The sequence below is a fragment of the Stegostoma tigrinum genome, chromosome 47 (genome assembly GCF_030684315.1).
Source record: "Stegostoma tigrinum isolate sSteTig4 chromosome 47, sSteTig4.hap1, whole genome shotgun sequence".
Taxonomy (NCBI): Eukaryota; Metazoa; Chordata; class Chondrichthyes; order Orectolobiformes; family Stegostomatidae; genus Stegostoma; species Stegostoma tigrinum.
The window spans coordinates 693617-709399 of NC_081400.1; the positions used below are offsets into that span (position 1 = coordinate 693617).

The window sequence follows — 15783 nt, forward strand, 5'->3', positions numbered from 1 at the left end:
AACCAGTGTTGGAATGTGCTTCTGGATGCGAAGGGAGGACAGAATTAACCTGTGATATTTTATACAGTTGATAACCCAACACCACTCATATAAGGTCAGGGGAATTGTAAGTCACTGATATACATCCATGAGATGTGGGAGCTGATACAGTCCATTCAGCCCATTGAGTCTGCTCCACTATTCAATAAGATCATTGTTGATATGACAATCTTCTATTCCACTTTTTTGCCTTTTCCCCATAAACCCTATATTCCCTTACAGATTAAAAAGCTATCTATCTCAGCCTTGAATATACTTATTGATCTGGCCTCAACAACTTTCTGCAGTAAAGAATTCCACAGATTCACTATCCTGTGAGAGAAGAAATTCTTCCTCATTTCTGCCGTAAAATGGATGACTCCTTACTCTAATCTTATTCCCTCTAATCTTAGACTTTCCTATAAGGTGAAACAACAACACTATATCATCTTGTATGTTTTAATAAGGTCACTTCTCATTCTTTGAATTGGATACAGGTTCAACCTACTTCACCTTTCCTCCAAACCTCAACCTCCTCTGGACTGCCTCCAATGCCAGTTTATCCTTTCTTAGATCAGGGGACCGGAAAGCCCGAACGCACATGGAACTGTCCCTAATAAAAATCAGTAACTGTCAGAGGAGAGGAAAAATATTCAGAGAACTGCTACATCTTTCTGCCTTTCAACCGACATAAAATAAAAATAAGAGCGATGATTAACTTTGTATGTTAGGTGCCAATAGTCCCAGTGTTAAACAGTGATCTCATCTTTACTAGTGGGACTACCTCACTGTTGCTTCTCACAGGCCAAAGACCAAACCTTTTTGAACTTACTCAATTCCTCCTTCAAATGAGATATTTCTAGATTTTCTCCCTTTTCCAACATAACAAAGAATTCACTAATTTTAGACATCTCATAAATTCCACACCAGAACCTGTTTCCACAGGAGTTGGCTGGACTTTAGCTGAAAGTTCATTTTCTTTCCCTAGTTTCCCCAGTTAAATTCAACGCTGAATGCCATATTGCTGCAAATGCAGAACCAGACAACAATCCTGAAGCCTGATCTCACACTTCTACTACAGAAAATCCAGAATGTGGCTATTCCTAATCGATAACCATCTAAGAAAAACAATGGTGGCAATTTGAATTGCTAGGCACCCGCAGTAGCGCTGGGGCCCTGTCTAGGTCTGTTTTGAAGATGGAAAAGTCAACTAGTGTCTCCTGGAAAATATCCATGTAGGTGTCTGTTAGAATTAGATTAATTCCAAGAAGGCATTGTAACTTAAGCAGCCTTGCCAACATTCACTGTGGTGAGTGAGCTACTGAAAGCTGCTCAGGTTTTTATGGAGCTGTACATAAAGGAGGCTAAAGTCTTGAAAAGATTAGGAAATGGGCCTCCAAAATGGATTTCAGAGCAAATAAATTGTTTGAATAGTGCTGTTTTAAAGACAAATATTAGCTAGAATGACTGATTTGTTTCAAATTATGCCATCGAATCTTTCACATCCACCTGTAAAAGACAGAGCTTTAATTTAGTGTCCCATCCAAAAGCAATACCTCTGACAAGGCAGTATCCCTTAAGTACAGTACTGGATTATGTATTCAGTTTAAAATCAGAATAACCTGCAGAACTCAGTGCTTCCCGCTGACGCAAAGCAAATGATTTTTAAGTAATGTTTCACAAATTTTCTGCCAGGTATCTACTTTCATGCTTTGGAGACTAAGGCAGAAAAGACAAGGAAAATTGCATGTTGAAAAGCAGACCATGTTAGTCACAACTTACACTGTTAAAACACAGCTTATTAAGTGCCTACATTGGAAAGACTGTATCATTTTCAGATTTTTGATTGTGGACTTAAATGAGAAAATAACTGGTTTGGAAACCAACAATTCCTGCACTTTTTAAAAGCAGGTTAGCTGACACTCACTGTAAGTGCTGTTTACACAGCTGTTGGTTCAAGCAATGTGGAAGGCTAGTTAGACACAAGCTAGAACAAGGAAGAGCTAGGCCAACAACATGTATCAGATTGGTTCTCAAGCAGCTGAACAACTTCGGTTTGTGAGTATTCGGGGCAGAAACTACTGGATTTCTGGAAGGAAAGAACTCCTTTATCTCTGTAGTAAAAACCATCTCAAGCCTGAAGATAGCTAGCTTATTTCCCCTATTCCAGTTGGTGTAAGGTGTGATGTTTAATAAGGAGGGGATCGTTATAGGCGTGAACCAGTCACCCTCTGCCTCCTGCAAACAAGTGGAAGTACCAGGTGAATGAAGACCAAGAAGCAGCACCCTGATCAACAAAAAGATCGTCTCAGCTAACCCAGTGGACAGGAGCCACTGAACTGCCTTCCCAGTCTTTCCATTTGCCCAAAACACCCATTGTTTATGTGTCCATCTGTACATGTGTATAGACCGGCAGTTTTATAAGTGAGTTAGGTTTAATGAGTAGCGTTATATGTCAATGGTTCATAATTGTTTACCTGTAGTTAGAAACTATTTATTTGCAATAAACAGTGATTGTTGTTAAGTAAGGAAACCTGGTCCATGTTTTCTGTTAACCTTAGTCTAAAAGACAGGGAAATTAGGGAATTCTGTTTACTTTTTAAAATCTTTAACTTTTGTAATGACTCCAAGAATAGCGGGAGATAATGGGAACTGCAGATGCTGGAGAATTCCAAGATAATAAAATGTGAGGCTGGATGAACACAGCAGGCCAAGCAGCATCTCAGGAGCACAAAAGCTCCTGAGATGCTGCTTGGCCTGCTGTGTTCATCCAGCCTCATATTTTATTATCCAAGAATAGCGGGGCTTGATTTCAGCATTCTACCCAAGTGAGGGTGACAGCATCTTCTCATAGTTAAACGTAGAAAACAGAGACAGGGATGAGGGCGCAACAGCTACTTAACTAACCCAGCACACACAAAACCAGATGCTGCATTCCAAGATGGAGAATCCTGATTAATGTTGCTAGTGATTAATATACCCTGTCGGGATGTCACCTCCAAGTAGGTTCCTCGTGTTCAAGGATGCAGCAGCAACATAATGTGGGTCAAACCTCACTGCCCACAATGCTACTGCTCTTGCTGTGTAGCGTGACTGTCACTGAACCTCCTGACATACCATAGAGGTGAATGGGGCCAATTTCAGTTCAGAGCCAATGCAGCAAGGCAGGTGCAGTTCTTACCAATAGTGAGGTGACTCCAGTGTGACTAAAACTGAACGGGAACAGAATGTCTTAGAAGACGGCACAACAGATGGTCGAATGGAGATTAAAGATGGTGTATTAAGAATTTAACTTGGTCTCTCAATGCTTTCAGCTCCTGCATTCCTCTGACATATTGATGTTTTTAGTGTGGGTGGGAAAGATTCTTCCTGTGAGGGCAGGGTGTGACAGAGCCTCTACTGTTGGGAGAGAACAAGCTTCTTTTTGATTTTCAGTCCAGACTCATATCCCTACTCCGATTTACCTGCGTCACCAGAAACACCAACAATTACTTTTTCACCTCCTCTCACTGACTACTTTGATTCCTCTAAAAGTGTAATTCAAGCTGCAGTATCCTGTTTTACTTAGCTACCTGGAGTGTACTTTTAATATAAATTTACAAGAAAAAAATACTTGCAGCTGTACTGTGTGTATATTTATTTTGGTGAAACATGTGCAGTGATTTAAAATGGTAATTTATTCTTACAAGGCAGTGATGGAAATAGTTACTAATTTTATTTCAAACTAAAACATTATCTATAAAGGTACGTGTTATTCGGTACATGGTTCAATGATATGGGGGGAGGGAGAGGGTGGGGAATATGAGTTCTGTCATATGCAAAAATTCCTGACATTAGCACAGTATTAAAGTGTGGAATTATTTGTGGGTACTTTCTAATGCATTTTTCAGAATCGGCAAACACTTCCTATCCAAACTCTTGTTGTCACACTTTTATGTCAACATTTAACATTGAAACAGCTTGTATAAACAACTCCAATAAGTTTCTGTTGCCTATCACCAGGCAGTCATAGAGTCACAGTGTAATACACATGGAGACATTCCCAAAGTCCAGCTCCTAAGTCTTGTCACCATCATGGATAATTGAGTCCAAACACCGCTGGCAGCTTTGAGTTTGTATTTTTAAACAGCTGTAAAAGTTGTAAAGATCCACACTTAATTACTATGCTAATGTCTCACTATCTCCACGAGCAATGTAGGGGAATGAAATAAACGGGTCAAACATCCAGCTCCAGAACAGATTCCCCTCCACATGTTGTTATTTTCTATTAATTTGTATGATGTGGGTATCAATGGCTGGCCATCATTTCTTGCCTGTCCCTAATTGCCGTTCAGAAGGTGGCAGTGAGCTGTCTTCTTGAACCGCTGCAGCCTACCTGCTGTAGGTTGACCCACAATGCTATCAGGGAGGCAATTCCACGATTTTGACCCAGCGACAGTGAAGGAACACCAATATATTGGGAGGCGATGGCCTAGTGGTATTATTGCTGAGCTGTTAAGCCAGAACCTAAATAACATTCTGGGGATCCAGGTTTAAATCCTGTCATGGCAGATGGTGGAATTTGAATTCAATAAAATATCTGGAATTAAGAATCTAATGATGTCCATGAATCCATTGACGATTGTCAGAAAAACTCATTTGGTTCACTAATATCCTTTAGGGAAGGAAACAGTTGTCTTTACCTGGTCTAGCCTACGTGACTCCAGAACCACACAATATGGTTGACTCTGAACTGCGCTCTGCGCAATTAAAGGCAGGCAATAAATGCTGCCTGGTCATTGATACCCTCATCCCATTAATGAATTTTTAAAAATATTTCCAAGTCAGAACGGTGAGTGGCTTGGAGGGGAACTTGCAGTTGGTGATGTTACCATGTATCTGCTGCCCTTGTGCTTCGAGATAGAAGTGGTCATGGGTTTGAAAGGTGATAATGGAACTGCAGATGCTGGAGAATTCAAGATAACAAAGTGTGGAGCTGGATGAACACAGCAGGCCAAGCAGCTTGTCAGAAGCACAAAAGCCTTTTGTGCTCCTGAGCTGCTGCTTGGCCTGCTGTGTTCATCCAGCTCCACACTTTGTTATCATGGGTTTGAAAGGTGCTGCCTGAGGATCTTTGGTGAATTTCTGCAGTGCATCTTGTAGATAGTACACACTGCTGCTATTGAATGTTGGTGGTGGAGAGAGAGTGAATGCTTGTGGATGCAGTGCCAATCAAGTGGGCTGCTTTGTCCTGGATGGTGTCAAGCTTCTTAAGTGTTGTTGGAGCTGCACCCATCCAGGCAAGTGGAGAGTATTACATCACACTCCTGACTTGTGCCTTGTAGACAGTGGACACGCTTTGAAAAGCCAGGAGGTGAGTTACTCACTGCAGTATTCCTAGACTCTGACCTGTTCTTGTAGCCACTGTGTTTACGGGGTGAGTCCAGTTGAGTTTCTGGTCAATGGCAACACCCAGGATGTTGATAGTGGGGGATTCAGTGATGGTAACACCATTGAATGTCAAGGGGTGGTGGTTAGGTTGTCTCTTATTGGTGACAGTCATACCTAGCATTTGTGTGGTGCAAATGTGTGTGCCCACTGACAGCAGGAACACAATCAGGTGTAATATCAAATATTCCCTTAAATTACGAACAGCTGAAGGAGGAATCACCCATTCAACCCCTTGAGCCTGATCTATCATTTAATACGATCATGGCTGATCTGGCTGTCACCTCGTGCACACCCCGATAACCCTTCACCCCATTACTTAACAAAAATCTAGCCACTTCTACCTCAAAGATTGCTTCAACCACCTTTTCAGGAAGTAAGTTCCAAGACAACTATTGTTAAAAAGGCATTTACCGCGCTTGCCTTCATTTCTCAGATCTTTCAGTATAAAAGTCAAGATGTTATCTTGAGGTCATACAGGGCGTTGGTGAGGCTTCTTCTGGAATACTGCGTGCAGTTATGGTCACCCTGTTAACTTGGAGATGGTACAGAAGAAATTTACCAGAATGTTGCTGGGAATGAAGGGTTTGAGTTATAAGGAAAAGCTGGATAGCCTGGGACATTCCCTCCCCTCTCCCCCCACTGGAGCATAGGAAGTTGACAGGTGACTTTAGAGGTATATAAAATCATGAGGGGTACATATATATAAAGGCGAATGGTAGGTGTCTTTTCCCGAGGGTTGGGGATTTCAAGGCCCAGGGGGTCAGATTTTTAAAGGTGAAGAGGAGAAAGATTAAAAAAAAGACACAAGGGGTAATTTTTTAAAAAAAAACATAGCATTGTTAGTGTGTGGAATGAACTCCAGAGTAACTGCTGGATACAGGTTCAGTTACAACATTTAAAAGGCATTGAGATAAGTACATGAATAAGAAATTTTGAGGGATAAGGGCCAAGCACAGGCAGGTGGGACGAGTTTAGCTTAGGATTATGGTTGGTATGGACTAGTTGGACTGAAGGGTAGGTTGTTATGCTGTGTGACTCTATGACTCAGCTTTAGCTCTTATCCTCTCTCCATCGCTAAACTGCTGAGTATCGTCAACATTTTCTGTTTTAAATCTAAATATCCAGCATCTACACTATATCATTTTCTCACAGTAGTATTCGAGCATTAGGTGGATTCTGTGTTGCTTGAGTCAGCACAAAGACTGCACGATCTGGAGATTGCGTACCAATGGTATGAATAGTTACAGCATCATACTGGCAACCCCTCCCAGTTACACATACTACCAGAGTGGTTTTTTAGGAGGGAAAAGAAAATCCAAAATTGCAGGTTTACATGAATTCACAAAATATATTCATCTCCTAACAAGTAAGCTGCAGCTATTTATTTTCATAGCTGATGGAAGAAGCATTGTGAACAGGTTGTACTGTTAATCTTCTTCCATCTACAAATCACGAGCAAGAAATATTACATTTGTTTGGCTCAGGCCTTTCCAATGTATCACCACTGATGAGCCTCCCACTATCATGTGTCACTGGAAACCAAAGGTTTATTTAGGCTATGTTAACATAGCTCAACAGCAGAGCACAAGTGAATATTTCACAGCAACAAGCTCACTTCTTGACTTCTCACAGCTATTTATAAGATTCCACTATTAGTTCCAAGTACAATGGCCTCCACCAATAGCATGAGCAAGAGAAGTGATCTTTGGTAAAAATCACAAACCTTCCTGGTTTGGACAGACATCATCATCACTACTTAACCACAACTTAAAATTCTTGACCTAACAGTATGGACACCAATTCCAGCAACAATTCCAGATATCCCACCAACACCTGATCGTACATTTTATGATAGGCAATAACTCAGCATTATCAATAAGGCCAAACCAACCTTAGCTCATAACTTTGCTGTCATATTTAACCTGGAGATGAGCTTCCAGCCACATGCTTGGTCTAGCAAAGATCACTACCATGACATCAGCAAACACCAGGAACCTCCCTTAGCTCTTCTGCACTGGAATCTTCGCCCAAGTCCTCACTAGTCCTAGACTATATTCCAGCACACACCTAGCCAGTCACCCATTTCTTACTATGTCAATAATCTGAGATAATCCAAAGCCTGCTGTCATATCTTTACTCACAAGAAATCCAGTTTCCCTGACATTCCTGTGCACACTGACCTACACTGACTCACAATTCTTTATCCCCTATTCTCACAAAGCCTTCAGAGACTCTTCCTAACTCTGAAATCTCCTCCAGCCCTAAACTATCACTCTTATTCAAATTCTTGAATACCACCAACTTTTGGTACGGCACCTTCAGCTGCCAAAGCCCTAAATTCTTCAATTCCCTCCCAAGTACTCCAACCAGTCACAAATACTACCCCCAGAGTAACTGGTGGATGGAAAATTACCAAATTGTAGGGTTTGCCGAAAACACAAATGAATTAACCTCATACCAAGCTGCAGCTGCTTATGTTCTGAGAGCAATTGAGAGCTAATATGTGAGAATGGATCTGAGAAGTGAGTAATAGGAGTGCTGTCAGTGTGGACATAGGCAGCAGAGTTTTGCAATTCTCTCCGATCCTCACTGGGCAGAATTTTCCATTCTCTTTAGCAGCATGGACAGTGGTGAGAAATTTGAGGAAACAAACTGAAAGTGAAAAATTCAGATTCTTGACATCAAAAAAAAGATGATTTTCTTCTTAAGATTTAAACTGTGAGTTCAGAATCTGCTAATCAGCAATGATTTCCTTATTGCCACACATTTGCATCTCATTACTAGCTAAACTCGCCTAATTTCCATGGGGTGTCCCTGATTTTCCTCTGCACCCACAACAGTAAACAGTTGGCACCATTTGCCAACATTGAAGTTGAGGAAGGGACACGGCAGCAGCAGCTCTGGGTCTTCATACAAGTCTGTCTTCATTACAATGACCCTGCCGGCTCCTCAATCAGCAAACCACCAACCTGACCACATTATCCCACTTGGTCTTGGTCCAGCTCAGCCCTTCAGGTCTTCACCTTGGAGCTCAAGGGCACTTGTGACTTGCATACTTCTTCCTGGGTCACTTTGCGTTCAGGCACACAGACATAGGATACATCTTATGGCTCTTCGCTTCATTTTATAACGCTCAGTCATTTTGCACTTATTTGGAGCCTGCCAGCCTCCAGGGTGTGCAGTGCTTTTTTAACACATTCAGAAAAGCAGTGGCTTGTCACAACTTAGTGTACTTAACAGTTTAGGGGTGAACATGTTCCTGGTCAACACCATGCCACATCAAAATTACACCTACAGCTTAAGTGGCAAAAGACACAGCATGTGCTTTAATAAAATGGGCATGACCAAACATCAAAGGGGACCAGTTTCGAGTGGATCGATGGGGATGGCGTTTCTCCTCGGACACTGTATTGATGCGGTTGCTATCCCACTCCCCACTGGCTGAATTTGGTGCCATGGCTTCCTTTGCCAGTCAGTAGGAAACAGCAGTGACCCCCTTTCCACCACCAGGTCATTTCCTATTGGTGAAGTGGAGTGTTAGCATCCCTTCCTGGGCTATGAATCTGGCAATAAAAGGGGAGTATAGTTCCACCATGTGAGGAGCTGTTCTTAACTTGTGGTGCACTGCTGGTGATTAAATATGACATTAGTGGCATGGGCATCACAAAATCCCAGTAGCAGAAAAAACTTCTGCCTCTCCTGCTGCACAGTCCCAAAATGCAATAATTGTGGAGCTGGAAAAGGACTGGAGAGGGGTAAGAGGACGGGAAGGGGGAGGGGAGACCAGAAATAAATAGAGGGAGGGTGTTGGGGCTGGGGGATGGAGATAGGTGGGTGCAGGTAGGGGGTTATTATGGTTGGACAGTAGGAAGGGTGGAGTGGATGGGTGAGTAGGTAGATGGACAGATTGGGAGAGGGGAGATTTTGAAGCTGGTGAAGTCAATATTCAGGCCATTGGATTGTAAGCGCCCAAAGCGAAACATGAGGTGTTGTTCCCCCAGTTTATATTTGGCCTCACTCTAACAGTGGAGGAGGCCAAGGATAGACATGTCACCAGGGGAATGGGAGGGGGAGTTAAAGTGATGGCACCCAGAAAGTCAGGTAGGTTGGTGCATGAGCAGCGCAGGTGCTCTGCAAACTGAGTCAGCATTGATGGGCACTGAAAAGACCAATTGCAAAATGAATGAGATTCACAGCAGAACATTACATGGGCAAAGATGGCATGAACCATGGCAAACTGGAATATGGGGTTTACAGGTTTATGGAGATAGGTGAGTTGAAGGCACTGAGGCCTTCAATCAATCATGGTTTATAAATCTTGACAGGCATAGACCACAGGAATAGCAAAGGTCTTTTCCCTAGGCTAGGGGAGTTCAATATTAGTGGGCATATTTTTAAGGAGAGAGGAGAAAGATTTAAAAGGGACATGAGGGGCAACTTCTGCACACACAGGGTAGTTCATATGCGGAATGAAGTGCCAGAAGAAGTGGTAGATGCAAGTATAGTTACAACATTTAAAAGACATATGGACAGGTACATGAATAGGAAAGGTTCAGAGGGATATAGGTCAAATGCAGGCAAATGGGACCAGTTTAGTCTGGGAAACTTGGTTTGAATAGACAAGGTGGACTGGTGGGTCTGTTACCATTCAATATAACTGTGTGACTCTATCTATGGCTCTAAATGGTGGGGCAGGTTTGACAGGCTGAATGGCCCCCTCCTGTTCCTATGTTCCTATCTACCTTAATGTCTCTTTAAATGGTTTGGTGTCAGAACATCAGTTAAAAACGATTCTGTGGAGCTTTATAACATTAAGGGAACTACATGAGTACAAGTCGCTAACACTGTGCATAATCCAAGAACATGTTTCTTTACGTTCATTCAAGTGACCCTCAATGGCTTCTCTCAGCCAAACCCTGTTCCTAGAGTCTCTGCTCAAATCAACCTGGATCTTTCTTCCTTGCAGCTCAGTTACTCCCCGCAACTGGCACACACTCTCTTTGTTAAGGGTCAATCACTGAAATAAAACTATCCTTATACTATTGAAGTTATACAAGAAAAACACCACAGAAAGAAGCAGTACAGTGAAAGAACCCAAAGAAATTACACCACATATCACAAGTGTCACAACATTTCTTTGCTGTGTGGGCTACCTGTAGCAGCCCCGTCACTTTTATATCACTCTTTCACATTTTCTTTCTTTCTTTTTCCTGAGAATAAAACATTTGAGGAAAGGATACGACTGACAGAGATGGAACAATAAAAAATGTGAATGGGGTAAAAAAACAAAGTGATATAAGGACACAAAAAGAAGGTGGGGGAGAGAGCATGGGGGAAAAAGAAAAAAAAACTTGTTCCTTACCTTTCCACAAAATGAATAGGTAGAGCACAAAGCAGAAGCTGTTTAACGCCATGGGTATAAACAAATGTTAAATCAGCAGCAACTGGCAATCATGATCCTCATAACCCTGGGCCCTTCACTCCATCCAAAGAATTACAATGACCTGCCTGAGTCAAAGGGTGCAGAGTATGCTAGAGTCAGGGAGCTTGATGTTCACTGGAACAGTAGCACAATTGTGCTAAGTGTTTCCTTCCCTTATTACTGAAGCTCCTTGCTCCGCTGCCTTGTTTTCTCACTCCACCTGATTTCTAAAATTTTATTTCTGATTCTTAGTTAACGTAACAAAAAATCTTGTATATCTGTATTCTATATCTGTTCTTGGCAGATCTACATGAGCTTCCCTTCTGCCTTTCCTCACTGCAATCCCTGTTGTCTTCGTCTTGCACCCTATACAAATATAGCACTGTGGCTCTAATTCCCTACATAGCTTGTTTAAATATGTTTCTCTGTGGATTTGCTGCAAATTTCCTTTGCTGTTTTCACATATAAGCTTTCCAAACAGATCAGGTACTTTCCCCGCTTCTCCTGAAAGAAATCTGTCTTTATTGCGCCCTTCTCTCAGTCCCTGTCATATTTCCTATTCCCTAACTAAGTGCAGGAGAGCTTTGAGATATGTGCCAGACTGTTTTACATCACTCACTTTATATACAGCCTGTGGTCCTGGTGCATAAACACAGCCCCACCCACAGGCAGTGCAAAGTTACACTTCATCCAGTCACCGTCTCTCAGCCTTTTTTTACTCCTGAACTGTTGCTGCGAGATCATCTGACGGATCGCCTTGGAGCCACAGACTCTATCGTTACTTGTGCAGGATGCTTTAAAGGAAAAGTATAACTCTATTTACTACGCTCAAGGCTGACAACCAGGCCTTACCAAGAAACTTTTAAAAGAAGCACTTCAGTGCCGTAGGCATGCTTCGCTGTTCAAAGTGTTGCCACTTGGTTAGGACGAAGATTCTCCAGGCAAACACAGATATTTCCCTGGCAACGTTCAAATTACTACAAGAATTTAAGATCAAAATATCAAAAAAAAACAGAGACGAAATGTTTACATGAAAACCAGTCAGCTCGCCGAACCAACCAACAACTCCAACTGCAACCCGAGCTACAGATCTTTGTTAAAATATTAAATTTAATGCAATCTCCAACTAAGCAGGACCAGTGTCTTTTTAGATGTCAGTTAATATCTGTCACAATTGCCCCTAAGCTGATTCCGAACCAGATAGCTTGCTTCATTTCCCACTACCTGTGTAACTGTCATGTAGAGATGCCGGTGTTGGACTGGGATGGACAAGGTCAAAAATCACAGGACACCAGGTAATAATCCAACACAATGTGTTGGAGCTCAGCCTCTTTCTTCTCTCACACTACGCCTGAGGAAGGGGCTGAGCTCCAAAAGCCTGCATTTTGAAATAAACCTGTTTGACTACAATCTGGTATCCTCTGATTTTTTGACCTAGTACCTGTGTAGAAAGAAACCTTTATTTGATCTTTTCAGATCTGGAAATGAGATCATGGTCACAAATAGAGGAGTGAACATGAAATTCTCCCAATCTTTGGAAAACCCTCACAAAGCTTATCTCTGTTTAAAACTCTCCCTTCCAGGATGAACATCCATTTCCTTTCATTTGCTTAAGAAGCATTATTGGATGTTTCTTATTATCAGTGTCTTATTTGGCAGTATTCTTGTCTTGGAATCAAAAGGTTTAAGCTTCAACTCTCACACTTTAAATCTAAGCTGACACTCCAAAGCAGCACTGAGGGAGTATTACACTGTCAAAGGTGTCACTTTGTGGATGAGATGCTACACTCAGGTACTGTCTACCTTCTGAGGTAGCCATTAAATGTTCCGCAGCCCCTATTTTGAAATACAGCAAAGAGTTTGGGTCCTGGACCAATACCTATTTATGCCCTAACTAATATCACTAAAAGAGGTGTTCTGGTTATCACAACACATCGCTTTTAAGATCATGCTGGGTGCAAATTCACTTTCTCATAAGTTATATCATGAAATGTTAAGAACATCAGAAGTAGGAGCAGGAGTAGGCCATGTGTCCTGTCAAGCCTGCTCCACCATTCAGTAAGATCATGGCTGATTTTTTTTGTGGACTCAGCGCCACTTATCCACCTGCTCACCATAACTCTTAATCCCTTTACTGGTCAAAAATCTATCTTTGCCTTAAAAAACATTCAATAAAGTAGCCCCAGCTGCTTCACTGGGCAGAGAGTTCCACAGATTCCTCACTACTTTAAAACACTTTGGAATATCCTGAATACACAAATGGTTAGGTTTTTCTAAACATTAGGAAATAATTATATAAATGACACTTTGGTTCACAATATTACCAACGTGAAAGATTCAATTAAAACATAAAATACTAATGACAAAATTAAAACTAATATCTGTTACCACACACCAACCCTAAGAGCTAAAAACAAATCACCAACTCAAATGAGGCAAAGGAAAATAGAAAAAGGATCCTGGAAATACAGAAAATGGTAACTCAACTGTTTGCTGAGACTCTCAAAAAGTTAATCAACTGTAGCAGTTCAGTCTTGGAGCCGGACCTCATGTAGAGCTCCAGTGCCCCATTGTGGTGATTTGTTTGCTTGCATGCTGGTACCCCTGCCATAGTGAAATATAAACTGCTGGAACTTTAATAAAGTCATTTTTTTTATAATCAACTAGTTTAGAGATGTTAGTACACACCTCTGAGCCTCCTGGTCTGGGTCATTACCATTGTGCCACAAGAGAGCCCAATCTAAGCTGCTAGGACACCAGTTCCAAAGGCTGGAAACAAACACATTGGGAGAAGATAACAAAGTGTGGAGCTGGATGAACACAGCAGGCCAAGCAGCATCTTAGGAGCACAAAAGCTGACGTTTCGGGCCTAGACCCTTCATCAGAGAGAAACCAGCATCTGCAATTCCCACTATCACATTGGGTGAAGATGTTTTTAGAGGGCTCAGACTAAGGCAGTGAAAGGTTCTACATATACAGCTGTGGAAGAAAGGATGTACATTGGGCTGGTGACTCTTTTAAGGAGAAAAGTTGGGACGTAGGGCTGAGGGGAAGGCATGGTAGGGTAATACTATGTCCTTCTTAAAGTAGGAAGGACTTTTATGGTCATTCCTGATCGAACTCAACAAACTCTGCAGAGATGGGTGTTAAAATCCTAGGTATTTTTGATCTGTACAATGATCACATAATAATTCCCTTATTTACATAGCAGTTAAGGGTGCTGAGATGGCAATTCCCAATGGAACAACATTGTGAATGACAGGTGTAAAAGCTGTTCAATACGAAAGGTGGTAAGATAGTTTACAAACCAAGTACAGAGTCATGTGACACAGCGAGCTAGTGTCCGTACATGAATGGGCTCAGAAATCCAAGTTCCGAGTAGATGATGGGAGGTAACAGCAGAACAGTTATGTAACTGGACTAGTTATCCAGAGGCAAAGGCTAATGTTCTAGGGACATGGGTTCGAATCTCACTGTGCCAGATAGTGAAATTTGAATTCGATAAAAATCTGAATTAAAAGCTGGCCCAATGGCAAAGATCCATCTGGTTCACTAAAGTTCTTTAGGGGAAAAAATTTAATGTCTTTACCTGGTCTGGCATACATGTGACTCCAGACAAGGCACACAGCAAAGTAGTTGATTCTTAACTGCCCTATGAAACAGCCCTAGCAAATTATTAATTTCAAGGACGATTAGGAATTGACAACATGTCCACATCCTGTGAACCTACGTGACTTCAGAGGAGTCCTGCTAACTGCGTGTCAATTTCACTCAGTTAATAACAGGCTCAGCTATGATTTATAACATTATGGTTGAAGGGACGTACCGGAAATTGATAAAAGATAACAAGGTTGACACTTCAATGCAGTACTGCCAAAGTGTCATGTGTCAAACCAAAGCCACATCTTACCTACTCTTACATTTCAGTTGAAAGTTAATGATCACTACACTATCAAGGCTATTGTCCCAGTGACCTGCTCAATACACCTACCTCAAAAGAAGCACCAAAACAGGCTGGTTGATCAGTCATTCAAATGTTGTTTTATGAGATCTTGCTGTGCAGAAATTATCCTTCAGAATCTCATTCCACCAACAGGCTATCATAGCTCACACCTGCTGCTGATTCTAACTCATCCATTCCCAAGTCCATATGCTATTTCCATTCACTCCATTTCCAAGCTGAGAAGAGAAAGTTAAATATTAAGAGAGAAGCAGAGCACAGAATTAGACAGACATGGAACAGATGGAAATACTGTGGTCCAAGAGTGCAGAATAGGCTGGCACTTGATATGGTGCCACATCAGGAACCTGCCACATTTGAAACAAAAAGTAGATCTGCAGATGTTAATAGTACTCATGAAAGGCATTCAGCCCATCATACCAGTGTCAGGCCTTTGTTGCAGCAATTTACTCAGCTTCATTTATTCCCCATGGCATTGCAACTTTCTCTGATTTATCCAACGACCTCATAAAAAATGCAATACTGGAATTCCGGAAAAAACCAGGAATCCATGTTGCAATGATTGTTTTCCAATCATCCTTCGATACTTTGCAGTACATTGAAATTAAGGGCTTTCTGACATCTTACCAATGCTCTATAATTTAAAATCTCTCTATTATATCTACTTAAAGCATTCTCTGCTCAAATGGGGATAATCCTGATAAGAGGTCTCCCACGTTATAACTATTAACTCCCCAACATTTGGTCACAATGTTTCACATATGCTTCTTGTCAATATCCTAAACATTTATGCCCTCTAACTGTGGCTACACCAATATTTTGGTGGACTGCAAAGAACTCTACCTCAAAGTACAACGCAAACTTAATCAGACCAGCCAATGGGCTGAGGAGTGGTAGATGGAGTTTAAGCTAGATAAATGTCTACTGCTTCAGTTTGGTGAGGCAAATCAGG

General features: G+C 41.7%; 1 protein-coding gene across 3 annotated transcripts in view; it reads right to left on the reverse strand.

Moving 5' to 3' along the window:
* Nucleotides 1-14947, reverse strand: part of itga10 (integrin, alpha 10) — a 99952-nt gene extending 85005 nt beyond the window's left edge. For 2 of the 3 annotated variants that reach the window (XM_059642934.1, XM_059642933.1), the window contains exon 1: nucleotides 10811-11436. In XM_059642934.1, coding sequence (XP_059498917.1) covers nucleotides 10811-10862 — 52 coding nt within the window. In that variant the 5' untranslated portion in view covers nucleotides 10863-11436. Of the gene's footprint in view, nucleotides 1-10810; nucleotides 11437-14861 lie in introns of those variants that run through there. The other variant, XM_059642935.1, reaches the window with a different exon arrangement.
* Nucleotides 14948-15783: the final 836 nt, after the last annotated feature.